Source organism: Aspergillus puulaauensis, chromosome 1, assembly GCF_016861865.1.
Source record: "Aspergillus puulaauensis MK2 DNA, chromosome 1, nearly complete sequence".
NCBI classification, from domain to species: Eukaryota; Fungi; Ascomycota; class Eurotiomycetes; order Eurotiales; family Aspergillaceae; genus Aspergillus; species Aspergillus puulaauensis.
Genome location: NC_054857.1, coordinates 4,522,203 through 4,548,193, shown reverse-complemented (window position 1 = coordinate 4,548,193; position 25,991 = coordinate 4,522,203). Strand labels below are relative to the sequence as shown.

General features: G+C 50.9%; 12 protein-coding genes across 12 annotated transcripts; 8 read left to right on the top strand and 4 right to left on the bottom strand.

Moving 5' to 3' along the window:
* Positions 1–1,007: 1,007 nt before the first annotated feature.
* On the top strand, positions 1,008–2,271 carry APUU_11806A (F-box protein; the record flags this gene model as incomplete). Its single annotated transcript, XM_041697937.1, has 2 exons — positions 1,008–2,051; positions 2,125–2,271. 2 exons carry the CDS (start codon positions 1,008–1,010, stop codon positions 2,269–2,271), a joined length of 1,191 nt encoding a protein of 396 aa, XP_041551172.1.
* Positions 2,272–2,893: 622 nt separating this feature from the next.
* Positions 2,894–4,494, top strand: APUU_11805A (uncharacterized protein; the record flags this gene model as incomplete). The annotated part of the gene is made up of 3 exons (XM_041697936.1): positions 2,894–3,136; positions 3,194–3,397; positions 3,460–4,494. The coding sequence occupies 3 exons, from the start codon at positions 2,894–2,896 to the stop codon at positions 4,492–4,494; spliced, it is 1,482 nt and encodes a 493-aa protein (XP_041551171.1).
* Positions 4,495–5,212: 718 nt separating this feature from the next.
* Positions 5,213–6,585, top strand: APUU_11804A (uncharacterized protein; the record flags this gene model as incomplete). Its single annotated transcript, XM_041697935.1, has 3 exons — positions 5,213–5,688; positions 5,756–6,420; positions 6,476–6,585. 3 exons carry the CDS (start codon positions 5,213–5,215, stop codon positions 6,583–6,585), a joined length of 1,251 nt encoding a protein of 416 aa, XP_041551170.1.
* A 409-nt stretch (positions 6,586–6,994) lies between these two features.
* APUU_11803A (rRNA-binding ribosome biosynthesis protein UTP23) lies at positions 6,995–8,131 on the top strand (the record flags this gene model as incomplete). The annotated part of the gene is made up of 3 exons (XM_041697934.1): positions 6,995–7,082; positions 7,185–7,274; positions 7,341–8,131. The coding sequence occupies 3 exons, from the start codon at positions 6,995–6,997 to the stop codon at positions 8,129–8,131; spliced, it is 969 nt and encodes a 322-aa protein (XP_041551169.1).
* A 292-nt stretch (positions 8,132–8,423) lies between these two features.
* APUU_11802S (COX assembly mitochondrial protein) lies at positions 8,424–8,815 on the bottom strand (the record flags this gene model as incomplete). The annotated part of the gene is made up of 2 exons (XM_041697933.1): positions 8,424–8,698; positions 8,782–8,815. 2 exons carry the CDS (start codon positions 8,813–8,815, stop codon positions 8,424–8,426), a joined length of 309 nt encoding a protein of 102 aa, XP_041551168.1.
* Positions 8,816–9,193: 378 nt separating this feature from the next.
* Positions 9,194–10,861, top strand: APUU_11801A (rRNA-processing protein PWP1; the record flags this gene model as incomplete). The annotated part of the gene is made up of 2 exons (XM_041697932.1): positions 9,194–9,435; positions 9,496–10,861. 2 exons carry the CDS (start codon positions 9,194–9,196, stop codon positions 10,859–10,861), a joined length of 1,608 nt encoding a protein of 535 aa, XP_041551167.1.
* A 2,344-nt stretch (positions 10,862–13,205) lies between these two features.
* On the top strand, positions 13,206–13,958 carry APUU_11800A (uncharacterized protein; the record flags this gene model as incomplete). The annotated part of the gene is made up of 1 exon (XM_041697931.1): positions 13,206–13,958. One exon carries the CDS (start codon positions 13,206–13,208, stop codon positions 13,956–13,958), a length of 753 nt encoding a protein of 250 aa, XP_041551166.1.
* An 808-nt stretch (positions 13,959–14,766) lies between these two features.
* On the top strand, positions 14,767–16,899 carry APUU_11799A (rDNA-binding RNA polymerase I transcriptional factor; the record flags this gene model as incomplete). The annotated part of the gene is made up of 1 exon (XM_041697928.1): positions 14,767–16,899. One exon carries the CDS (start codon positions 14,767–14,769, stop codon positions 16,897–16,899), a length of 2,133 nt encoding a protein of 710 aa, XP_041551165.1.
* Positions 16,900–17,222: 323 nt separating this feature from the next.
* APUU_11798S (serine hydrolase domain-containing protein) lies at positions 17,223–19,291 on the bottom strand (the record flags this gene model as incomplete). Its single annotated transcript, XM_041697927.1, has 4 exons — positions 17,223–18,192; positions 18,255–18,510; positions 18,560–18,679; positions 18,733–19,291. 4 exons carry the CDS (start codon positions 19,289–19,291, stop codon positions 17,223–17,225), a joined length of 1,905 nt encoding a protein of 634 aa, XP_041551164.1.
* A 542-nt stretch (positions 19,292–19,833) lies between these two features.
* APUU_11797S (alpha/beta hydrolase) lies at positions 19,834–20,847 on the bottom strand (the record flags this gene model as incomplete). The annotated part of the gene is made up of 1 exon (XM_041697926.1): positions 19,834–20,847. One exon carries the CDS (start codon positions 20,845–20,847, stop codon positions 19,834–19,836), a length of 1,014 nt encoding a protein of 337 aa, XP_041551163.1.
* A 786-nt stretch (positions 20,848–21,633) lies between these two features.
* Positions 21,634–24,516, top strand: erdS (aspartyl-tRNA synthetase, cytoplasmic; the record flags this gene model as incomplete). The annotated part of the gene is made up of 1 exon (XM_041697925.1): positions 21,634–24,516. One exon carries the CDS (start codon positions 21,634–21,636, stop codon positions 24,514–24,516), a length of 2,883 nt encoding a protein of 960 aa, XP_041551162.1.
* A 375-nt stretch (positions 24,517–24,891) lies between these two features.
* Positions 24,892–25,703, bottom strand: APUU_11795S (uncharacterized protein; the record flags this gene model as incomplete). Its single annotated transcript, XM_041697924.1, has 2 exons — positions 24,892–25,344; positions 25,416–25,703. 2 exons carry the CDS (start codon positions 25,701–25,703, stop codon positions 24,892–24,894), a joined length of 741 nt encoding a protein of 246 aa, XP_041551161.1.
* Between the last annotated feature and the right edge of the window lie 288 nt (positions 25,704–25,991).

Below are 25,991 nucleotides of genomic sequence, written 5' to 3'. Positions count from 1 at the left end.
TTTTGGCTCGTGGTGGAGTGACTCGCTGAGTTTGCTACATGATTGCTTTTGTGAATGTCATTTATCTCATTAAAAGAAATGGAACTCCAAGAGAAAAAATTAAAATAACACCCCCTTTTCGCATACAGTCAGGTGTGGCTTCTGTCACGCTCGCATAGCCGTATGACGCATTCGTGTATTCATGACTTGTTGGCGCATACGGATTGCACCTTGCAGACTACCCAGAATAAATCAATACGGAACAACCAACAACGATTCTGGGCGCGAGAACTGTGGTTGGACACACTCTGCTCCTGCTGGTTTTCGCATACCGCTAGCTTGAGGGCTGGTTACCAAGGTCCCATGGTCTTTAAAGGGCTGTGGTGAATCTCTCTAACTTTGATGGATCATATCGAGGGCTTTCTTTTTCCGCTTTCCCTTTTTTTGCTTTTGCATCCACTTTATTAAGGTCTCTCCGGATCCACGGATCTGGTAGACAAGCCGACGGGTGTCTTATTCCTACGCTGATCTTCACCTCAAAGCTCTATCTTGCCCTTAATACGAGACATTCTGCAACTGTCTTCCGGGGCTTCAACAGCCGGAATAAAGATCTACAGAAGTTAACTGGAACTGAAAAAGGGTATGCTTTCCAAATTTCCTTTCCCCTCATCTTCTGACTCGTCGTTGCGTCTCTGCAGCATGTTGTGTCAGGTTTACTGTGCCCTACTTTGTCCTGAAACATAAAGTCTGTTGGGACTGCAGCCGAGCAGCATTTTGTATCCTTTACCCCCTGTACTCACCTCGCTCTTTAACACGTCAAATTATGTTTGTGCGGTCTGACGGGAAGCCGTAGATTTGTACGACAGTTCGAGAAATATTCCGTGCGACGTTACTCAACCCTACGCCGACCTGCCGAGCAAGAACCCTTGCTCTTTCGCCAGGACTGATATACCCGGTTAGGACATACCTATTGGAGCCCGACACCATTCACAGTCGCATTCAAGAACGAGAATTTCGGGGAGAAAACAATGGCAGAAAAACACGGATTGACTCTGGGAGGCTCATCCTCCGTTTCCTCTTTAACCGATTTTATTCGGTGTCTCCCCCCGGAGATAGTCCTACAGATATTAACCTATCTCCCCTTCGAAGATTTGCTTTCTTTTGGGTCCACCAGCCGCTTGAATAATGAATACCACATCGTGAGCATGAAACGATTAAGGCTAGGCGTTTTCGAGAAACGAGTGCACTCGATAATTTCCCTTCTCCAAGCCGGATGGGCTAGCCCTGATCATCTGGGCAGTGGCTGGGTTGATCAAGAGGCCGCACGAAGCTATACAATTTCTATTGTCCAGAACCCAGCTAAATCTACGAAACAATGGCCACTGCGCGGAAATCCATGCCATACAATATACCCGAGAAACAGCGGTCCAAGGTTACGTGAAAAGCCACAATCGCAAGAACAAATGATTCGAATACAGAACAGAATATTCGCCAGTGTCCTACGACGCTACGGACCATCACTACGGACTCTTGAATTTATGGCGTATGACCTCAACACCGAGGGCGCATCTGCCTTGGGCACCCGTTGTCAACATACTCTCCGCCACCTTGCACTGCGCTTCGAACACCAACATATCCGAGATGGAGTTATGAGGCCAAGTACATGGCTTCACCCGGCTCCTGGGAATGAGGCGTGGAATTTGCTTATAGGAATTGGACAATTCAAGAATACTGGGCTTCACAGCCTTGAGACTTTGATTTTGGAGCGAGCAGGCATCACGCCGTGGCAGTTGATGATGCTTGTAAAGAAGAACCCTAATTTGACGACTCTAAGACTCAGGGTTTGCCGAGGCGCCCGGCCTGAGTTTTTGTATTGGCTAGGCGGCATCCGAAATGGCTTGGACGATGAACCGGGGCAGTTTCACGGGCCGGCGCCTGGTGCGAAGCTTGAAGTTCTCTCATTAGAGCATTGTCATCGACTGCTCAAATACCCCATCGATGAAGGGGATGATTTGAAGGACGAGGAGTGTGACAGTGGCTTCGAATGGGTGAGGGGCTTAAGCAATCTGCGGGTGAGTTGGCTACAGATTAGCTCTGGCCTGTTTCCAAAGATGATATAAGAGTGGTCACTAACACCTGCGGTAGTCATTATCCTTTAGCGAAAGCACGAATATCCCATCGGAGCTTGTTGATAGAGCAAACAAGAAGATTTGGAAGATCCCTGAGGTTATTCTGCCCTACTGCCTCCACGATGGGAACGCTGTCATTGCAGTCGATCCCAAGTGGAAGTGAGCTGGCTCTGGCACTGACACCGTATTTTCTTGTGCTGGAATACTTATGAATTAATGAAGAATAGATTAATGTCAATACACCATATAGCAAGTTATTAGATGCAAAGAGCTGGGCTTTCCGAGCCTAATATCATGTTTCCCAACTACTTAAACGTGGAGCTGGTGATGACAGTGTTGTTGTTATGATTGTTGTATGAGCAAAACATCACCCTGCAGGACATGAGAGGCAATGCCATGAAATCTCCATTCACATGTTCTAAGAATCCCCTAAGCTTGGAGGATCCGGTCAAACCTGATGGCTTTGTTGTCTGTGGAGGCGTTTGTCTGGAGGAAGGTCTTGCTGTGTTCAAGGCTCCTGCCATCTGTCGCCTCAAGCGAAAAGCCCCAAGTGAGGCCTCACTTAACACATTGGAATTGAGAGGTTTACTCTTCAGTCTTTACCCAGCAGCTTCCACAGACTTCTTGCGACCTTTATTGCTCTCAAAGCTGTCTCAGACCCCACTCTTCCATTCCCTTCCCTTCCTCAATCCACATCTCATCCCCAAGTGTTACTACTACATGATACATGCGTGATACCTTCAACCGTCGCCTTCACGCACTTCATGCATTCACGCACTCCAACCATGAGTAACTACAGGTCCCGCTCATCCCTCTGGGAAATGATATTTCGCAAGTTGTTTCCAAAACGCAAGTCTCTCTCAAGATCAACTGGTTCTGAGACGAGCTGGTGCGGTGTTGAGCCCTCCATGATTGATGAACACCAGGACGGATTTTACAAATACTCACAGGAAATATTGGAGCAAGAGAGACGCGAAGAGATGAGACTACGATCGTCAAATAGCACCAGTGCCTCGTATGCATCGGCAGTAAGTTGGGGCCCTATATTCAAATACTGTTTTTGGGCTTCATGGTTAACGAGATAGCTCATGGGACCAACGGACAAACCTCCGCTTCCATTCACCGTGAGCTCGCCTGATTGGAACACTTTCTCGTCCTTCATCAAAACCCTCGAAGGAATCGAAGATGAATCCTCCCGCGAGTTCCTCAGCAGCGTTCTCTTGGTTTGGTCCAGGGTCTACTCGGTTTCCAAAGTTGTTGTGATGGCTTTCATGCACTACGGCGTGGAAGTAGGTAATCCAGCCAATTTGATCTAGTTGAAAATACTGACGGCCTGGTCTTTGTTTCTTAGCTTGATAACACTCCCGACAGCATACTGGCTCATATCAAACGTGCTGAGGAACTTATAGCCTCCAACTCGATCAGTGACCTTATCGACATCGCAGAGAGCTTGTATTACGCTCTGTATGCCCGGCTCATCATGGAGATTGCCGCTGCCAATCTATGTGCCTCGTTTACTCTAGAGTTCCGCCGCCTAGCCCCCAAGAGCGGTTCTTTCATTCTTCCTGAGCCCGGCCAGCTGTGCAAAATACTCTACATCTGCAAGCGGACCTTAGATGAGCCTAACGTGTGTATTAACCTCAATAAAGAACTCGTCACAGAACACCAGAAGAACTACATCCGTCGCTCGGCGGAGAGAATACATGACGGAGCCTTCATTTTGGACGATCTCATTGGATACCGCGCTCATGCATTCAGCATCATCAACGACCAATCCTCTGAGTTTTGTCAGTCATGGAACAGAGAAGGTGTGCTGTATGAGATGCCACCAAAGGATGTTCTTGCGCTCCAGTCTGAAAAATATCTTTGTTTTACCCCCAAACACGCGGTCCAACAGGTAGCTCCAGCGTTGAACCTTCCCTTCATTGAGCCACATACTATCCCCAAGGATGTCTGGGATCGCGAGATCATTCTAGACAATCGTCAGGCCACTCTAGCAAAGCTAGAAGGAAAAACCGTTGGAGAGCTACGTCGTAAAGACGGCCGACGCCGCTTGATCGACCTGGTCCGGGAAAGGAAGTGTATATGCCGGTCAGTCTGCATTTGCGCTCACGAGTGCACTTTAGACGTTGAGCGTCGTTGCCCCTGCTCCGAGCGGATGTTGAGCCTCATGGTCGCGAAACGCAGAAACAGTGTCGGGCCTCTTCCATTCGGTCCCCGATGCAGTGCCCTCGCCAAATCGACCTTTCAGAGTATAGCATCCGTTCGGCCAGACGTGGATGACCTGGAGCTTTCCGTGGAGATAGACAGGGCCATCATTCTCCTTTGTGAAGAGATCCGCAAGCAGCGGTCTGCAGCTGCCATGACAAGCGGCACCATCATTTGAACGAAAATCAATGAGCTGTTTGGGGATAAGTTGGTTACGGGAACATCGAGAGTAGGAACAAGCGGCTCGGAGTGGGTGTGTTTTCCGTGGCGACCGCCATCAGCCGATTACGATCACGGGTGAGATTGAGTCAGGCTGTGGTGTTGCATCTATGCTCAGAAGTCCATTTACGAATATGTTTCAGAATTCCATGTGCTTAAGGCAGCTCCTAAAGCCAGCATATTCCAATGATACATTGTAGTACTTTGAAATAACTGGAAGACCCACTAGGTGAGAAGAGACACACGTCAAGAATACCCGTATTCGAAGCGGAGAAGATGGTGGTCCGTGTACTCCGTACTCTGTACAAGTGAGCACAGGCTGACCAGGCAAGCAAACGCCGCGCCGTAGTCCAAAAGCTACAGAGTAAAAATCAGACTATCCAACGAGAGATCGTATGCAGAGTGTAGTCTTTTCGGCATCCACCACTGCTCAACAAAGCGAGCGATGATTCAGGCCCAGGTTAAAAGAGCTGTCTCCCGTTGAACATTTTCCCCCAAGTAAAAAAGCACGCCCCCAACACCGAACCTCCAAATCTCCGGATAAAGACTCAACCTCTCACTCCCTCCACCATTAAGCCACCTCCAACCACATATTCACTAAGGTGGAGTGTGTGTTTCGTGGAGAAAGAGTCCGTGCTTCACACAGAGTTATCAAACAATACCTCTTTCTTGCGGGCATGGTGCCTAGGATCTCTGGGACTCCCTCCGCAGTATCGCCGTCCTCGTCGCTGTCCCGGGTGTCAGCCTCATCCTCATTCCCACTCCACACACGGTGGACTTGGGGCCCCAAGAAGACCCTGGTACGGCGCTATCATCGCGCGGTTTGGCCTTCCTACGGGATCACCACCCCCGTCCCCGACCGTTGCCCGCAGTTCCCCATCCTCAGATCGCCCTTCTACTTTCAAACAGGCTACGCGCTGTGCGCGAAACGGACCCCCCGACCCTTTCCACCGCCGTTCTTGTCTCCGCCATCATCGTCCTTCTCGGATCCATTGACAACACACTATCACAGTCAGGATAAGAGATTATCCGTCAGAGGCGAGCTCGTACGGGGTCTGAACAACGGCGATGATGCGGTGCTGGTTACGGAGAATTTACTGGGGGTGAACGACGGGGTAGGAGCGTGGGCGACGAAACCAAGAGGTCATGCAGCGTACGTGCTATGATTTTCTTTAATCCTCTACTGTCTTGTGGCCATCGATACTAACGGTCTTGGGCAGACTGTGGTCTAGGCTTATACTCCATTTTTGGGCATTGGAAATCGAGCGAATATCCAATCCAGAAGCCACAGTCGACCCTATCGCATACCTTCAACGAGCCTACGAAGAAACGACAGAAGCTACAGCCGCCCCGAGCGAATGGTTTGGGACGACAACGTCGGTAACCGCCCTCCTGCACAAGAAGTTAAGCGACAGCGGCACGGAGAAGCCGTTATTATACGTGACGAATATAGGCGACTGCAAGGTCCTGGTGATCCGGCCCACCGAACAAAAGGTCATTTTCCGAACCCAGGAACAATGGCACTGGTTCGACTGTCCGATGCAGCTGGGGACGAATAGCGTGGATACACCGCGCGAGAACGCCGTGCTGTCGCTGGTCGACTTGCACGAAGAGGATATTGTTCTCGCGCTCTCGGATGGGGTCCTTGATAACCTCTGGGAACATGAAATTTTATCTATCACGCTCGAGGGCCTCAAGAAGTGGGATCACGGACGGCACGACGACAAGGAGCTTGACTGGGCGCCGCCAGCTGTGCTTGCGGAAGAGAAAATGGTATTCCTGGCTCGGGAATTACTGAAAGCCGCGCTGGCGGTGGCTCAAGATCCATTTGCTGAGAGTCCTTATATGGAGAAGGCGGTCGAAGAAGGCTTAGCCATCCAGGGTGGTAAGCATATCCATGAGCCGTCCCTTATTAACTTGTCGGCTAATTCTTTGAATAGGGAAAATGGATGATATCAGTGTGGTTGTTGGCGCTTGCAAGAGGAAGCGCGAAACACACCAGGACTCGACGAAATCGTCATCTGATGATCGGCCGGCTAGCCGATCATGACAAACAACTTTACTTCGCCAAAAACCACTTTTAGAATTTGAACGTAATGTGATACGATTTTTAAAGGCATTGTATATTGATCGGTATATGGAAGGGGGGGGGGGGCTTACTTTAATATGGGTGGGATTTGCATTTGCATGGATTGGTGACTCGAACATCGTTACTGCTCAACCAGGGGTTTTCTCACGTACTCTTTAATTAACACCTATATTTCATACATCATATATATTTTCCTTAAACTTTCCAGTATGTTCAATATCTACACTTTGGTAATTTACAGTGCACGAACCATATCGATATCAGAATATCCCACCGCCCGGCAGAAAAAAAGATGAACCAAAAAAATTCCGGCGAAGAGCAGTAAAAGCTCGACAACATCAAATCGACGAAACAGTCAAAAACAGCGAAAATGAGGGCCAAGCGATCCAAGAAGTACCGCAAGCTCATGCATCAATATGAGCTGGCTTTCAGTTTCCGTGAGCCGTACCAAGTGCTCGGTACGCATGCATTCTTTCTTTTCCATCTCCGCAATACGACGATGTCCTGAAGCGAAAGATTTCAAATAGCTGGGAGACGATTTCTAACTGATCCAATTGCAGTTGACTCGAATTTGCTTCGCGCAGTACATTCATTCAAAATGGATTTAATACCCGCTTTGGAGAGAACACTACAGGGACAAGTCAAGCCATGTACGTTCCGCACCTCCACGCGGTCTGCACGCCGTTAAGAGTTCCCGAAACTAACAGAAGCTTTAGTATTAACGAAATGCTCCCTCGCATCAATAATGGCTGGCCAACCTACCCACCCACGGACCAACAATACCGTTCGCCCAGAGTTCCTCCCCCCACCAACGACCCTCCCGCTCCGACACTGCTCGCATAATGAAGACTCCACGCCCATCGATGAAGCGAGCTGCCTCCTCTCCCTCCTCTCGCCGCATTCCGATATCAAGCGGAATAAAGAACATTACATCCTCGCCACGGCTGACCCTCCGGCGCCGAAGTCAAATTCGACACAACAAGAGGCAGCAGGCAAGAAGCGCAAGCGGGATGGAGACGAGGCATTCCAGGCTTTGAAACGTGCACAGGGGCTCCGGCGAGGCGCGCGCTCGATCCCTGGTGTGCCAATTGTGTATGTGAAGCGGTCTGTGATGATTCTGGAGCCGATGAGTGCGCCGTCTGATGGGATTAGAGAGGGGCTGGAGCAGGATAAGTTCCGGGTTGGACTGAATAATCCTGAGAAGCGGAAGAGTGAGGATGGTGGGGAAAAGAAGAAGAAGAGGGAGCTGAAGAAGGTTAAGGGTCCGAACCCGTTGAGTGTGAAGAAGCCGAAGAAGAAGGCGGAGGATCAGCCTAGCTCAAAGAGGGAGAGGACGGGCGATGAGGGAGAGAAGCGGGATGCTTCTGATAAGCCTGCGGAGGATGGGGAGGCTGGCCCGAAGGTGAAGAGGAGACGGCGGCATCATAAGGGTGCGAGGCAGGGTGAGGCAGGTGAAGACGGAGGCGAGGCGGTAGCTACGGCCCCGGTTGAATCTGGTGATGACTAGCCGACTTATGGAAAGAACATTTTTTTTATATTTTCCGTCCGGTATGGCGTTTTGGTTGGGCAAAGCAGAATCGTATACAGCACATATCATACATTCTTGAAACATACCCAAGTTGCTTTTGAGCATAAGAGACCATCTCCATCACGTCGTATATACAATGACTATAAGTCCCCAGAAGATGAGAAGAGAAGAACCCAATCAATCAAACACCGAAACACCAAAAACATGCAAATAGTATACATGACGACAGCCTCATATATGAGCATTTCCCAAGCTCCCGCGTATCAGACTCTCATTGCGTTTCCGCACCCGCAGAAGTAGCCGGCGCAGCATTACCTGGGGCGCCGGCCGGGACACCCGACTCAACAGCTCTTTCATCAGCCCAGATCTTCTCAATGCGCTTCCTCTTCTCCCGCGCATCATCGCGATTGCGCTTTGCTCGCTCGTATCGCTCACCCGCTAAACAGCGGTTAACCTCCCGCTTGATATCGTTGCAGTTCCCTAAAGCTTTGTGTAGGAAGCCCTGGGCGTGGCATTGGTCGAGAGCAGTCATGATTTCTTCGCAGTCTAATGGTAGGTTAGGTTAGCGGGCTGTCAATGTCCTGGAGTTTTTGAAGGCGCTGGATATGCGGATATATAGGGTCACATACTGATATTATACGGGGTGTGGAGGTGGGAATGCATTTTGGTCTGCGGTTATCTTGTTTTCTTTTGTCCAATCTGTGTTTGATGGCCGCTGTTTTAAAAGAGTAGATCGGCTTGATCTCGGGGACTTTCTCATAGTTTGCCGAGAATGGGATGATATATAGGCGGTGTATAATGCGGTAAGTATTTCTGCCTGGTGGAAACAGCACCTCGTCAAAAAAAAAAAAAATCTACAGAAACAGGAAAAGCAAAAAGTTTGGAGGGGTGAATTCAATACCATTCTAACTTCTGGGGAGCTCTTGGTTTCGGGCCAGCCTTTTCCTTATATCGATACGGTGTGCCCTGCCTCGAGTACATTTTTTTTCTCCATTTTCATTTTCTTGATTTGAGAATTTGCTTTTTATATTCGTTTTAACGATGTCTATGATCACTACTACCGCTTGGGTGCGGCGCGGTGTCGCAGCCCAATTCCCCACCAAATACGAAATTGATGAGAAGGAGATGGATCGCATATCGAAGCTTGCGCGGATGCAGCTGGAAGATGCGCAGGAGGATTTGAATGCGGCACAGGGTAATGATGACTCTGGGAAGAAGGATGATGATGCAATGGAGGACGATGCGGAGGAGAAAGGCGAGAAGGACGCATCAAAAAAGAAAACGTGGGTTCACCCATTTTGCGCATTGGTTGGTATCGGTGGGGGCTAACCGGGATGATACAGTGACGACGATAACGATTTAAAAGAGTACGATCTCGATCACTACGATAGCGACGAGGTGGATGAGGATGGCGAAAAAATTACCATGTTCGGCAATGTGAAGTCTTTAGCATACCACGAACCCAACGAGGAGGACCCTTACCTAGTCGTTCCAGAGGAAGAAGATGATGAGGAACGAGAGGAGCTACAGATTCTTCCTACGGATAACTTGCTGCTGGCGGGTAAGGTCGAGGATGAGGTGGCTCACCTTGAAGTCTACGTTTACGAGGACGCGGCGGATAACCTTTATGTGCACCATGATATCATGCTGCCCGCCATTCCTTTGTGTGTGGAATGGCTGGACTTCCCTGTTGGGAAATCTGCCGATAGCACTAGTACGACAGGAAACATTGTGGCCGTGGGAACTATGGAGCCTGATATTGAAGTCTGGGATTTGGACGTTGTTGATTCCATGTACCCCAATGCCATTCTCGGCCAGGGCAGTGCGGATGCGGAAGGTGATGCCAAAAAGTCCAAGAAGAAGAAGAAGACTAAGGCGAATGATGAGTTCCACGTTGACTCCGTCCTTGCCCTTGCTGCCAACCGGCAACATCGCAACCTCCTTGCTTCTGCTTCGGCCGATCGTACAGTCAAACTTTGGGACCTGAACACCGCCAAGAGCGCGAAATCATACAGCCACCACACAGACAAGGTGTGCTCTCTGGACTGGCATCCAAAGGAGTCTACCGTCCTTCTCAGTGGTAGCTACGACCGAACCATCGTCGCTGCGGATATGAGGTCCCCCGATACGAAGGCACGATGGGGCGTGGATGCTGACGTCGAAACCGTGCGCTGGGACGTGCACGATCCCAACTATTTCTACGTTACAACCGACGGCGGTATGGTTTACCGGTACGACATTCGAAACGTGCCTGCCACTCCCAAGGACTCCAAGCCAGTATGGTCCTTGCAGGCACACGACTCCTCCGTATCCTCCTTCGATATCAACCCGGCCATCCCCGGCTTCATCGCCACAGGATCCACTGACAAGCAAGTCAAGCTGTGGAATGTCGAGAACGACAAGCCTAGCATGGTTGTCTCTCGGAAACTGGACGTGGGCAAAGTCTTCTCGACTAACTTTGCGCCGGATGCTGAAGTTGGGTTCCGCCTGGCGGTGGCGGGAAGCAAGGGCTCTGTTCAGATCTGGGACACCTCAACCAACGCGGCAGTGCGTCGGGCCTTCGTCTCTCGCATGCCGTCTCTCCAGGGCGATGTAAAGGAACGTATGGTGGGTATGCAGCCCGATCAGGATGAGTCGGATGATGAAGGTGCGCCGGAGACTGGTGCTGTAGGAGGCGCGGATGGCTGGGAGTCGATGGATGAGGATTAAAGTGTCTAAATCTGAAAATACATCGAGAAACGCACAGGCCGCTGACGGCTGTATTAGAATATTGGATGATTTTTTATATAGCGTTCTCTATTAGCCGTCAGTTAACATGCAATGAAAAGTTAAGATACCCATTACTCAGAGTATTGTTGACATCCTAGGTCCACCAGCAAGTATCATGTATCCACTTGCTATCAAACTTTTGCAAATAACCTCTTTACTGTAGCCATGAGCCAAAACTTCACCTAGTACTGGAGATACTACTCGGAGCGCGATCTTCATCATAATTTCCTTTTACGGGTTGAGTTTGGAACCTGGGCCCTCGGGAATCAAAACCGTGCGACCGCAATATGACTACAGTGAAATAATAGCCTCTCAATAGTCGACAGTACTATTATAACAACCAGACACACTTTGGATATGTCCTAGCAGACATTCTTACAGCACCCAGACCGAGCAGTTATTCGGAAGTACACTGTCGAGCAACCGAGTCTCAAACGGGAACGGATTTGGTCCCGTGGGCTGGACTTGTGGACGTATCACCCGGCAGTTCTGTCCAGCTGCATGAACCATTTGCTGGATGCGTTGTTCCGACAGCGATTCCTCCAGCTGTTCCTTCCATGTCACTGTCTCAGTGGTCTCTGACGAAATTCGGGTTTTAACTGCAAATGTCTTGATATCGAGTCAATCCAGTCGAAGCCGTGGACAAACGGTGGGTTTCCAGGGTCGGCCCCACGAGAGTGGGGGAACGACTTGTCTGGCCAACATTAACAATTATTGGACCAAGTCTACCAGGTTGGGGATGAATTGTGTCCAGACTGCAGACAGCAGAGCAGATGACGCCGATTGCGTGTCCTTTGTGGTCAAGATCTGTTGTGTTCACAACTTCACAATCAAAGTGCAACGGTCGGTCGCTTGTATAGAGGTGATTTCCTCGCTTCACTCTGAAATGGATGCAACGTCCAAGGACCTGAGTTGATCATTCTGAGACGAGTCGGCAGATAATCGCTGTTTCATCCTCCACCACCTGAGGCAGTCGGGCGTTTCTAGAGGCCACGGCGTTCCCGTTCCTGGCGCCAAAGTGAACCGGCGCGAGTGCAAGCACACCTTGGGCTGATCCGGCAGAGGATGACTGGTCGAAATTGATTGACTCTCATGCTCGTCTGACAAAGTTTAGCCAATTATAGCCTTAGATTCATATTAGCTTTCAGGACCTCACTCCATCTCATTCGACTCCTCATGGTGACGATCGGGCCTGGAAGTGTGACAAGTTGACAACCGAAGGGCCCATGATTCCCACATTGGCAGTACGTATCAGCTGGCCCTGTCTTTTGATTTTTGCCATCGGAGAGGTGGCACCTGGTCGCCATGTAGAATTCGACTGTAGAAAGGAGAGTCTAGGTTCAGCCTTAAAGCGAACCGTGGACTTAGATAGGAGACGACCATGGTTCCTCGTTGAAAAACTGAAAATCGCTCAGGAGAACCAAACTGAAAGCGAACAGAAGACCCTGGGGCGTCAGATTTTTCGTCTGGTTCGGGCGTTCGGATTGGAGAACGTGGGCAGCGTGGGCAAAGTTTGAACAAAGATCGCGGTTCGACGGGCAGTGAGTGGCCCGACAGGCACCGAGAGTGCGCTTGCGCAGATTGCCCAGACCCTTCGACCTCCATCTCGTGTTCTTTACCCGTTGCCTCCCTCGCTTTCTTCCCTCCTTCTCTCCTCCAGGTTCCGTCCTGGATTCCGTCTTCTCTCCTTTCCATTCTCCAGTCCTTGATCGGAGCGTCCTAGATTCTTTCCTTCTCTAGGTGCTGGTCCTTGGATTTATATTCTTCAATTCTCTTCTTTCCCTTCGGCGAGTCCTGGTTGTCCGCCCAGATCTTCACCTGTACAATCTTGCGCTGCTGCAGCAACTCGACACCCCTTGAGTCAGGCAGCCTCCCCTCTTCAGAGAACGACTTAAAAAACCCTCATTGAATCTCTTCTGCTGTGCAAAGAGAGAAATACGGAATTGCATTCCTACGCCCATTCATTGACTGATCGAAAGCCAATCCATCTACGAGACTACGTACGACTCTATCTGATAACGGATAGCCGTTGATAGATCTTCCATTCTTTACGAATCCCCACTCCCGCGATCGTCCACCGCACATTCTTGTCCCCGCCAAGAGAACGTCAATTCAAAAGTGTTGAAAACGACCTATCGGGTGCCTCTAAAAATAGGAAATACTCGACAAGCGACCAAAAACAGCAGACGAAGGGAAACTTATATCACTGGGCCTGTTCCGAAACTCGATGTGTTAGGGACTCTCGACTTGACCCCGTCGCTTAGTATATTCGCAGCTGTTCACAATGTCAACTCTCACTCGGGCGTTTACCAAGCGCTCCAAGCGCATGGAGGTGTCTTCGCCGATGCCCTACCGTGAGGGCCAGCCCAAATTCTCGTCCGGTACTATAAAGCGAGGCAAGATTTCCGGACCGGTAGAGCTCCTATCCACGACAAATATGCTTGCCTATAATGCCCCGGATCTCCACTCGGCGTCTTCTTCCTCCACTTCGTCATTACAATCGCCCGACGACTCAGAACTATCGTTCACTCAACACGGCATCCCCTCACCAGTTACTTCACCTGAAGAATCGCCCACCGAACCAAATCCACTTTCAGGATATTTCCCAAAACGGTCTGCGACCGTGACAAGCCATCCGCGGTCGTCCTCGTCAACAACATCCTCCAATGATGCCCCTATGGTCCCTAGACGCGCACTTTCTCACACTAAACGAACACACCAGGAGTTAGCGCGCCAGCGCTCCATGAAGCGCATGTCCCCTCCACCGCTACACGCGAACCGCTCCAACAATTCCGCCCAACCAGCTTACGATGACTATAACGCCGAGCCGCATCCGTTCGGGAAGGAGTTGGAGCAAGTAAACGAAGTGGTCGAGGAGTTTGGGGGTGCCCCTCTGTTTGACGAGGAAGAGCGGATTTTGCACAGTAAGGGATTGAAGAAGTATTCGGTGAACGACTATCTTGTGGAGATCGAGGATCTCTACGGTAGTATCTTCGACGATCGGCTGGGCCCGATAGCTTCCACATCCTGGCTATGAAATATCAAAAGTCAAAACGTCTTTCTACTCCTGCGGAGAGAAAAGGCTCGATGTCCGGTCTTTCCGCCGATGTCACATGTTACGACCAACTAATTTTCACTCCTTTACGACCTTTCACCTACTATTGCTTTCGATTGTGTTCGCTATATACCACGGGAGGTATTGCTACGGAACAATATCTCACTTTTCGCCTTTCTGTTTTTTTTTGTGTTATCTCTATTTGAGATGTGTTATGGGTACTATACGCTGCTTCTGTTACGGACGTTTCGAGCTGAAGAGAATTAGTTAGTGCTAGTTTTAGAACTATGAATGGAAATTCAGAATACAATCAACAGCCTCGTTGTAGAATGCTATATAACCGCAATAGGCAATTTGTAGGGTTCGATCGCGTTGATCACGCGCTGGTCACGGGTATTGCGGCCTCAGGCTCCACTTTATGCCCCACAGAAAAAAAATCCATGAAGTCCACTTTTGTTTCTCCGCTTCAAGATTCTTGACCTCAAGCAACATCTTGCTCTCCTCCTTCGGTTTTTCACGCCTATTCAATAGTCTGTCATCATTTCCCGGTCGACGCACAAGAGTAGGGTCCCTGAATCCTCGACTGTGATGGACCAACTTATGAGGCTCCTCCCTGTGCAATCTTCCTTTCAGAGCGCTTAACCTTTGTAGCCACCGCATTGTCGTGTGCCTGGTTTCCATTCTTATTGTTTGGCATTTGGAGTCATTTAGAGCGCATCAAATGTTGCAGTTGCAGGCACTGCATTTGTTTTTTCAAAAAGTTTAGATTTGATCAACTGTGTTATTACCCATGGTCTCCCTCTCCAGCGCCTCGCGCGGCCCAGCGACGGGACTACATACACCTTCAAAGATGATAACAACATCGTCACCAGCGCCCATATTGAAGAACTCTAAGACACCTAACTCCGCCGCCGGAGTAAAACACAGGATGGAGGAAATGGACCTATCACTCTCGCCCACATCCTCCATTGCTGATGATCCAGATGGCCAGCCTAGTCCTCGGAAAAAAGCCCGCGTGCAGTTCGACGAAGACGTGGAAATGCGAGAGATCCCATACAGCAAAAAGGTACAAAATGGGAGCCATGGAACAACAGACAAGAGCGCAGCTGTGGTGCGAGAGGAAGTGCGGCGGGCGATTCAACGGCATGTCTCGGGCGGCGATAGTGAGGCCTACGACCGAGTCAAGGAGATCTTCACGACCAGCCCCCGGCGCCAGGATACGAACGGCTTGCCACAAACAAATGTACCTACACACAATACATTGAAACATCATCTTATGGGCCTTCTCTCGAATGTGGCGGCGCTGGATCGGAGCTGCAACGGGTTAGTGAACGCCGTACTGGCCAGCGAGTGGCTCGGGCGGGACGAATCGTACGTCAAGCTGTACATTCGGTTTTTGGGCAACCTTGCGGCCGCCCAGGGAAGTTACTTGGGGTCTGTGCTGAAGATGTTAACCAACTATATGGGTGAGCTCCCTAAAGGCACAGGGAGATTGCCGGGGTATCCTCATGTCCATCCCGCCGAGGCTTACACCCGCGTTCATATGGCCATGCGTCACGTCATGCAGCTGGTCCCGTCTGGAAGCGGATCTCTATCACCCATAATATCGTCTCAGTTCCCATTCGATACCGATTCAGCTAAGGCCAACATCGCCTATACGCAAAATCTTGTCAGAGTCATCAGATATGCTCCAGAACTCCAAGCCGACATCCTTGCTCTCATTACCGAGAAGCTGGTCAAAATCGACGTGCAAATCCAAGTGGACATGGAAGACCTCGAGGACGAAGAGGGCGAGGACGTCCTGCACGACATCTCCCCAGAGACCGTGATGTTCGCTGAGGACTTGGACGATGACGACGACGATAACGCCTCGGTGATGAGTGACGAGTCTGTCGAGGAAGAATCTCGACGATTAAAGATCATCAAGGAGAACATCCTCAAGCTTGACGGCATGATTGATACAATGTTTGAATATTATTCACCACCCTTCAAATCTGGCACCCTCGACGACAAGGAGAACGCCCTCGACCTCCTACTCAGCCATTTCCAAACCATCATCCTCCCTACCTACCGCTCCCGCCACTCACAATTCCTCCTCTTCCACTTCTCCCAGTGCTCCCCCGTCCTCGTTGATCGGTTCGCCGCCACATGCGTTCAGCTCATCTTCAACAAAGCGCAACCCGCCATATTGCGCCAATCCGCCGCCGCCTACCTCGCCAGCTTCGTGGCTCGAGGCGCTCATATCTCCAGCGAAGTCGTCCGCGACGTCTTCGACCTCCTCGGCACACACCTAAACACTCTACGCCTAGACTACGAGCCCTCCTGCCGAGGGCCCGACCTCCGCCGCTTCGGACCCTTCTACTCCACCGCCCAAGCCCTCCTCTACATCTTCTGCTTCCGCTGGCGCGACCTGACAACAGCCGCCATCGACGGCGACACGCCCGAGCAAATCGACGACCTCGAACCCGAAGACATCGTTTTCCCCCCTTCCATCCGAGACGTCCTCCACAAAGCTATTCTCTCCAAACTCAACCCCCTCAAGGTCTGCTCTCCAGCCATTGTCTCCCAATTCGCTCGCATGTCTCAACACCTCAACTTCATCTACGTTTTCACGATCCTCGAAACAAACAAGCGCCTCCGCATGTCTACATACCGCAACCTTGCTGCCCTTTCAGACCCCCGCTTTAGCCAGGTTGAGCGCGAGACTCGCGCCGGTGATGATCTCGGCTATCAGCTCGATGCTTATTTTCCGTTCGACCCTTACCAGTTGCCGCGGAGTCGGCGGTGGTTAGAGGGTGATTATGTGAATTGGCGCGGGATTCCTGGTCTTGATGACCGGGATGACGATGATAGTGATGAGGTGGAGTCGGATGAAGACGGGGATGATGACTTGAGTGATGGGACCGAAACGGATCATGAATGAATTGAAATATAGCTATACCGTCATGTCATAACATCCTATGTGATATCAGAATGTCGGCAAAAAAACATTGGAAATATATATGATGACATATTATGACTTTCTATCTAACCTAATCTATCTTCCATAGTAATGATAGGATATGAAATTTACACAAGGCGTATGTAACCTCAGAAACAAGATGAAATATATGTAAACATTAAACAGACCTTGCGGCAAAGAATAATGAGGTGAGGGGAATTAGCAAAAAGAATAACGGAAAAACAAAAGAAACAATCCTTGTGTACCATTGAAAATCAGCAACTCGAAGCACACCAGAAGTGTAACTACCTCGTCAACAAACCGCTCCTCAACGCTGGAACTTCAACGCCAATAACGTCCCCACTCCTCTTGTCAATAACAAACACGAACTTATCTAGACCAATTCCGCCGTACGTCATCCAGTCCACCGTTTGCCATGAACCACAGTATTGTGTGGCGGTATTCTGGCCCGGGAGGTCAGACATGAGTGAGCCGCCAAGCGGGATGACGTCGAAATTGATGCGCCATTCCTGACGGACAAGCTGTGCACCGCCGGTACTATTGTTATAGTGACGAGTGCGGTGATGGCGACTGTGCCGTGCAACCAGAGCATGAGCCTCTGAAAGTGGAACGGGTGTCTCCAGGTCCGTAGGGTAAAGCCGGAGCTCATCAGGGAGGATGCCGATTCCGACGGGTAGGAATTCGGCAGCCCAAATAGTCTTGATTGCGTCGATGATAGAGCTGTTGCCGCGGGTGAAAGAGGAGAGTTTTAGGCCTGTGCCGTCGTCGATGTCGAGTGTTAGCTTTACTCTCTCCGTGCTGGAAGCGTTTTTGGACGATATCGTATTCGTAAGAGAAGGGTTTGAAGTCCAAGTTCCAGTTAGTCGTCGGGCTTGAGACCTTGCTTCTTCCTCAATTGCTGGGAGGAATGTCCCTAAAACAGCGCGGTAGAGGATATCCAGTGAGTCGACAGGCCCGGCTGTGAGAACAGCAAGGCCAATGCCGTACTGATCTATGGCGGCAATCTGCGCCATATAACCTATTGCACCGCCGGACTTTCCATAGATGTCGACAGTGTGGGCGTGCTTGGGAGGAAGGACGTCTCTTGTACGGAGAATCTCCCATGGCCGTCCGACGAGAGTATTGAGGGAGCTGGTAGTAGATCGGGGCTTGAGCCAATGGCGCACATCCGCGTGGGTGTCGAGGATGCTCTTGTTAAGCACCGCGCTGAGAAACGTACTTATGTCGTTGGTGGAGGAGTACAGTCCGCCTCCGCTGGTAACGATGTTAGCTGGTTCTCCCCTGGGGTGTTGGACTTTAAGAGGGAAGGCACTTACGGGGCGTTGAAGCCGTAGTCGGTTCCCCATCCGTTCGGCCCTGGAGGAATGACTGCTCTCTCCGTGTCTCCTGGAGACACGCCAGAGTTGACCAGGTTTAAGGGCTTATAGATTGTCTCCTCCAGCATCTGGGAGTAGTTCTTGCCGGTGTGAGCCTCGAGGCAGAGAGTGAAGAGAGTGAACGAGAGCTGGGAGTAGATAGGCCGCGAGTTTATTGGAGCCACCTGCTCTTTTGAGAGGAGGTTCTGAATCAATTCTTGAAATCGTTAATACACCCACTTTCTTACTGCAGTCGGAAGACATACGCTCTTTAGTACAGCCCTCATTAAGCCCCATAACCCCACAATCAGGATAGACAGAGTCATTAAGATGCGGTAGTCCTAGGCTCTCGTGGAAGGAATTGAGGAAGTAAAATTCGTAGAATACTAAATCAATCAGTGCTCAGGTCCAATTCTCGAAGAGAAAGAGATAATTTCACCATTAGATGGAACGCCTGCCAGATGATCAACCAGCATTTCCAGCGTAATGTCCTCCCACGGGATCTTGGACTTGTTTGATCGTAACTGCGGCAAGAAGTCTGTAACGGGAGATTGCAGGTCGACACCAGACTTCAGCACCATCAGATCTGAAAATACCTTGGATACCGAGCCGATTAGGTACTGCGTATCTCCATTGACTTTGGAAACACCGTTTTCGTTATTCTTTCCCCGGTGGTGATATTCCCAGAAGGGCTGTGCATTATTTTCGACCCCGGAGGGGCCATAAGGAGAGACCAGGGCCAGGGAAAAGGAGACATTCTCGACGATCCAGCCAGCTTTGATCTCGCCATTTATGGCAGAGTTTAGTTTACTGGAGAGGTTGTTTGCTGCATCTTGAATGTATTTTGAGTTGGCCAGATCGGTTGGGCGAGGGAGAAGAGGGCCATCTGGCGGACACCCAGTGTAGGATGGGGAGGGAATAAGATCAGGTGGTGATGGGAGTTGCGCAGACGAAGCTGTAAAGAAGCCTGCGAGGGCCAATAAAGAGAGAATCTGCATGTTGATGGCGACCGCCCGTTAGCATTGGGAGATGCGTCCACGCTCATCGTGGCTTGAGAAAAGGGTTGGTTTATATAGATATTTGCAGTGCATATTTGCCAACCCCCATGACGGGGTGCAGTGTGCATGATGTCTCCAGCGGAAACCCAAACTGCGAAGAATCCTGGCATCTTATTGGCATGTTGGAAATATCAAGAGGCGCATGGAGACATGGCAGTTATAGGTTTCCGCATTCGGCAAGTGTCGTATTCGCGGCGGCGAAAAAAGGGTTGCCAAGTCTGGGGATCGCCCTTGAACTGACGGCAAATACGAGCAGATCGCCGCCCTGAGCCTGATCAGTCGAATGTAGAATACGATCGTATTCGGTAAGTTAACTAGTCAACGCTTGCTTATTACTGTACAGAATATGCCTCATTGCTCAAATCCCAAATGGCCAGTCTAACCTGAACGCCTTGCCAATAAATGTGCCCACACCAACTCTCCAATAGGTAGTAAACAAATGGTAAACACAATTGAACAAATCAGCAACGCTGAGCTTGCAATCATCGGTGCTCAAAGATGGCCTTCATATCAGCACAAGCATCTTGATAGAGGACATTCACGTCCCTAGTATCCCGGAAGGGATTGGGCGACTTGTCCCAGGCGTGGCGCGCTCCTTCGATCATCATTGCGCGCACATGTTTGTTGATATCTAGCAGCCGACGGACAAACCGCTGGCCCTCGTTCAGCAGCATATCCCACTCGCAGATATAGAAAAAGATATCGTGCGGTAACGAATCGCGCAATGCCTCATCAGTGGCGTGAACAGGCGACGCATATGGCGACCGACGCTCCTCGAGATCTGGTAGGTAAGCCTCATCAAACAGGTCGGTGAAGAAAGCTGGGAGCGTCTTGTCGGGATTGATGCTCATTGCACGACGGTGCTCACGGGGCTCGTCAAAATCGAGGATGGGATACCAGCAAAAGAGCGCAACAATATTGAGTTCGCTGGCGGTTGCATCCACGAGCTGATGAGTCGAGTCGGCCCGACTCAGCCAGCGCTCATGCTCGGCCTGCAGAAGGAGGTCCCGGTACCGCAGGGGCACCGTGACGGTCAAATTCCCTCCAGCAGAGAAGCCACTGATGGCAACGCGAGAGACGTCAAGACCTAACTCCTCAGCATGTTTGGACAAATACTGAAGAGCCAGGACTCCATCATCAACGGCGGCCGGAAACGGATGTTCGGGAGCCCGGCGATAACCAACACTAACGACGACGGCCCCAACTTCGGATAAGACGGCTTGCGCCCATCGCGAATCGTCAGTCGGACCTCCCAGTGTAAAACCGCCCCCGTGGAAGTTTACGACAACCGGAAGCCGGCGGCCATCCTTGCGACCGCTGTAATAGCCCGACGGGCAGTAAAACTGTAAGTTGACCCTGGAGGATCCAGACGGGAACGAGCGGGAGAAAGTCACTCTCGGAGGACGCGGAGGGGGGATATTATGAAAGAACATGCCCAGGCGCATCAGAAAGCGCCAAAAAATGGCCTGCACATACAGCCACGAGCGAGAAGCCATGGTAGCTACACCGTGCAGGTGGATGTGGGGGACAGGTGGACAAAACAGCAGTAGAGATAGGCAAGGGGAGTTATGAAGCTAACAGCCAACGGCAGTCACAAAATGAGTAGAATTTGGACAACGGGTACCTGACACCCGGCCTTGCAAATCGGAAGTGGCAGATCGGACAGAGAATGTAGTTCAATGAAGAGAAAGACGGAGAAACGAGAGCTATGCGCCGATGAGGCAAGATGAGGGCCGCACGGTGGTGCAAGCCAAGCGGGCTGGACGGGTCTCTGCGGAGAAGAAGTCAACCCGGCTGAGGCTTGTATACGACCGAGGGCGCCAAGCGATTGTCCAATTGTTCAAACGAGAGATGGAGGATTTCAAGGAGAAACTAGGCGCGCCCCTGGAGGGAGTAAATAACTCAGAGTAATGATGATGTCGGCCTGGCGAAATGCTACAACTGGATTGACTGGGGCGGCTCCCGGATTCTTCCCAATTCCCTCTGGATGACATCACGCCCTGCCCTGAATTTTCCCACCATACCATCCCAGCCTAAGGCTGAGATAGCATCTTGCTTCTTTATAAGCTCTTGGCCTTCTCTTCACGTCTAGCTCCTGATCTTTCCCCCTGGGTATCCAAGAAGCCGACCAAGAACCATTGGGCTCGCTAACTAATCGAGTCTCTTCCACTCCAGAACCAGCCGGCCAGCCCCTCTTTTATTCTTCTTCTGCCTCTTCCTTCTCCCTCCTTCCCCTCACACTCTCATGCTTGATCCCAGCCCATAATCCTCAAGCCGTCAAGATGTCCATCAAGCGGGCATTGTCCAAAATCAAGCCGAAACTTGAAGATGCCTCCCTCCCCTCGCTACCCGGCTCCAAGGGCTCCGGCTCGTCCAACTCCCGGACCGCCTCCCCTCGTCGTAACATCCTTAGCGGTTTCCTTCGTGATAGGGACTATGCTTCCTCTTCCGATGAGGTCTCGGATGATTCGTTGCCCACTGCGGCCGGTGCGATGAGCAAGAACCAGCAGAAACGTCTCGCCCGCCGCCAGAGGAAGAGCGAGCAACGCTCTCGGATGAGTGAGGACATTGGCTCATCCGAGTCTGAGCATCGCCACAAGGAAGAAATCAGCAAAGCGATCCGTGAAGAGACCCCGGAGATGAGGGGTCGGTATGGCGACTTGCCCCTGCTGCAGTCGGGTTCCCGAGAACGAGAACAGCGCCTCGATTTTGACAACATCTCTGCGGACATGGTTGGACAACAGGTATTCTTTACGGCTAGACTGCACATAATCCGCCGAATGAGTGCGAAGCTGGTTTTCTTGGTCTTCCGACAACAGCTGTCGACCTTTCAGGGTGTCCTTCACGAGACGCCTGGTGTGAAGTCCATTGCTATGGTTCAATGGGCTGAGCACTTGAGGACCGGGTCCATCGTCCGGGTCCGCGGCACCATCCAGGCTCCTGACGTTCCCGTCTTGGGGTGTACGGTTCATGACGTTGAAGTTTCAATTGACGAGGTTCATCTTGTCGTGCGTCGCGAGGACCCTGTTCCTTTTAGTATCTATGAGGCAGAGATACGCACTCCGGAGGAAGACCTGGTCGAAGGCCGCCGTAGCCATATTTCGGATCGCACCCGCCTGACAAACCGGTTGCTTGATTTACGAACACCCACCTCCCAGTCTATTTTCCGAGTCCAGTCCGCCGTTGGAAACCTCTTCCGAACTGCTCTGGATGAGCAAAGTTTCATAGAGATCCACACACCGAAGCTGCAAGGATCTGCAACGGAATCTGGTGCTAGCGTCTTCGAAGTCAGCTATTTTGGGCGCGATGCTTTCCTGGCACAGAGCCCCCAGCTTGCCAAACAAATGGCCATTGCAGCAGACTTCGGTCGTGTGTATGAGATCGGAGCGGTTTTTCGCGCGGAGAACTCCAACACTCATCGCCACTTGACAGAGTACACAGGCTTGGATATTGAGATGGCGATTGAAGAGCACTACCATGAGATGCTGGAAGTGTTAGATGGAGTGATCAAGAAAATCATGGAAGGAATCTATGGGCGTTTCCGCCGAGAGATCGAGATCATCAAGCATCAATTTCCCTCCGAAGATCTTGTTTGGCTCGATGAGACCCCGGTCATTAAATTTGCCGAAGGCATCAAGATGCTCAACGACTCAGGATGGCGGGATGATGAAGGCAACCCACTGCCCGAAGACCAGGACCTTAGCACTCGAGACGAAATACGTCTCGGTGAATTAGTCAAGGAGAAGTACAAGACTGACTATTACGTCCTTGATAAATTCCCTGTCGATGCCCGTCCATTCTATGCGATGCCCGATCCAAATGATCACCGGTACACGAACTCGTTTGATATGTTCATTCGTGGTCAAGAAATCGTATCTGGTGGCCAACGTATTCACGACCCTCACATGCTGGAAGAAAATATGCGTCGAGTGGGCATAAACCCGGACTCGATGGAGGAATACATGGAGGGTTTCCGCTGGGGAGCACCGCCACACGCGGGCGCCGGAATTGGTCTGGAACGGATGCTGATGCTCATTCTCAAGTTGGGCAATATCCGTCTTGCGTCCCTCTTCCACCGCGACCCTAAGAGCTTCCCCGCTAAACCCCCCGTCCTCCAACTGCGACACCCAGAGTCGTCGACTGTCGACCCGCCTTGGGTTAAGGAGAAGAGGGGCGCAATAGCGGCTAGGGAAAGTGACCTGCAGCCGATGGAGCATTTGATCGCCAACTACGGCGATGCCACTTCGACGTCTTGGGGCGACGAACGCTTTAAAATTTGGCGTGATATGGCCACTGGCGCTGCAGTCTCATATGTAGTCAGCAGCAACAATTACGTCGTGATCCCGGGTAACCCCTTGTGCGACGCCAGACAATATAATCGGATCATTAGCCAGTTCCTGCAATGGCTACGCCGTGAAACAAAGTACAAGCCAATCTGGCTTCTTTGCTCTCCGGAAGTCGAGGCTGTTCTCGGAGAGAAACTCGGCTGGCGCAGCTTGTCCTGCATTGCCGAAGAAGTGGTGGAACCCTCTCGCAACCAAGCTGCTATGGACGGAGAGCTTGCTCGGAAGATTCGACGCACAGAGAACGAGGGGATCAAGATTGTAACTCAGAACCAGGGTGAGATGGTGCCCGATAGCGTTCGCGAGGCGATCGATAAACGGATCCAAGATTGGAAGGGGAACCGTAAGGGTGCGCAAGTGCATCTTTCGGAGATCCATCCATGGCGCGATCATGAACACCGTTGGTATTTCTATGCGGTCGACAAAGAAGGGACAATCTGTGCCTTTGTCGCCCTGGTTCTGATCTCGCCTACCTACGGGATGCAGGTGAAGTACAGCTTTGACTTCCCAGGCTCTCCGAACGGCGTTATCGAGTCTCTCATCACCCATGCTATCCAAACAGCCGGCCGCGGCGGCGCTAAAAAGCTCACCTTCGGCGCCGGTGCAACCACAACCCTTACCCCAGGCCACAACATGCATGGCGCAAAGATGAAGATGCTCCAACATACCTACGACGCCCTCGCAAAGCAATTCCACCTTGTCCGGAAGAGCGAGTTCCGTGCAAAACTTGGCGCCGTGGACGAGCCGCTCTACATTGCATATCCTCCTCATGGTCTCGGCCAAAGAGGTATCCGAGCCGTTCTACACTTTTTCGAAGATTAATTCTCGGCCTCAGTATAATACCATGTTGAGGTTTTTTATACCATTCTTGGCTTAGGTGGTATTGATATAGAGCGGTTTTGGATACCTTTGGTTTATTTGCGGTCCTCTAATCTATTACCCCATTTGTTAGTCGTTGTTGTCCCGGGTTGGATGATATATGAACCACCTCCTCTCATGTCTATGCCGTGATGAATAAATAATACACCATATATGATACTTGGACTATATAGATGCTTTGTGTTTTCACGTTTCGAAAATGAAATAATAATGTTGTTTGCAGGTTCTATTAGACCATCACACTATAGAAAACACTTTTCAGCATTCGTAGTCTCATTATATTGTGGTTCGAAAGATCCTCTGACAGTTGTCGTCATACTATTGATCTTTCTTAACATCCTGAGGGTCACGGATGTCTGCCGAATTTACCACTCTCGTAAACTCCCTAGAAATCCATCTCGCTACAACAATACCCAGACATGCAACTACGCTTATCCAGCACGCTGTCGGCGCGAGACTTTTGGGGAACACATTTCCTAAGAATGGATCGAGTATAACATCCGCCAGCACTGGCGGCACATTCTCCATTAGTGTCTGGTCAAGTGAGAAATAATCCGCCGCAGCGGAAATCCGGAGAAACAGCACCGAGTCCGCACTTGGTTCCGAATCCGCAACAGCCGAACGTCTTCCCCGGCGTATAGGCGTTGTTGCCGCTTGCGGTGGGGATGTTGCAAGTTGCGAGGACGAGTAGAGACTTATAGCGGAAAGGAGAGCACGATCTTCTATAATCTCGGGGAGGGTGTACGCGGATAATGTGAATTCTGTTGGTTGCTGGAATCAAATAATGAGTTCTGAGCCACAAGATACCAGAAGTTAGGCGGTTGCGAAAGGAAGGGACGTACAGTAGCCAGCCAGCAAATGCGCACCTCATACCGCTGTCCTGGGTTGAGGTTTTCGAGGAAATACCATGAGTCCGTGCCCTGGCTCTTAGAATCTATTGGGAATGAGGCATTGAGTTGTGTTCGCAGCATGCCATTTGACGGAGAGAGGCGCTCGAGGCCTAGGTCGTCGAAGGTTGAGTCCTTGGCGGGGAGGGTGACTGCGGAGGGAGCGATGAAGATGGTTTTCTCCACGTTGGCGCTGGCAACGGAGAGGAGGGATACGATGTAAATGAATAGAAGGAGCATCATCTTGCAAAGCTGTTACATGGCTTGCTGCCGGATTTGTGAAAGGGATCGATTGGCTCAATGCCTCATTGAGACAGAGCTTGGATAAAGTAGGTATTTATGAGCTAGGAGCTCCTTAAGCTATGAGCAGATAGCTATCGATCAACGTCATGGCAGAGGGGTAAATGGACTCATGGGGTTGAGCTTGATATCGGCGAGCATTCAAGGTCAGCAGCCCTCAATGTCCAAGACAAATAAGAATGTGTCGCTGGAGCTCCAACGGCTGGAATATCCGGCCTCATGGATGCTATG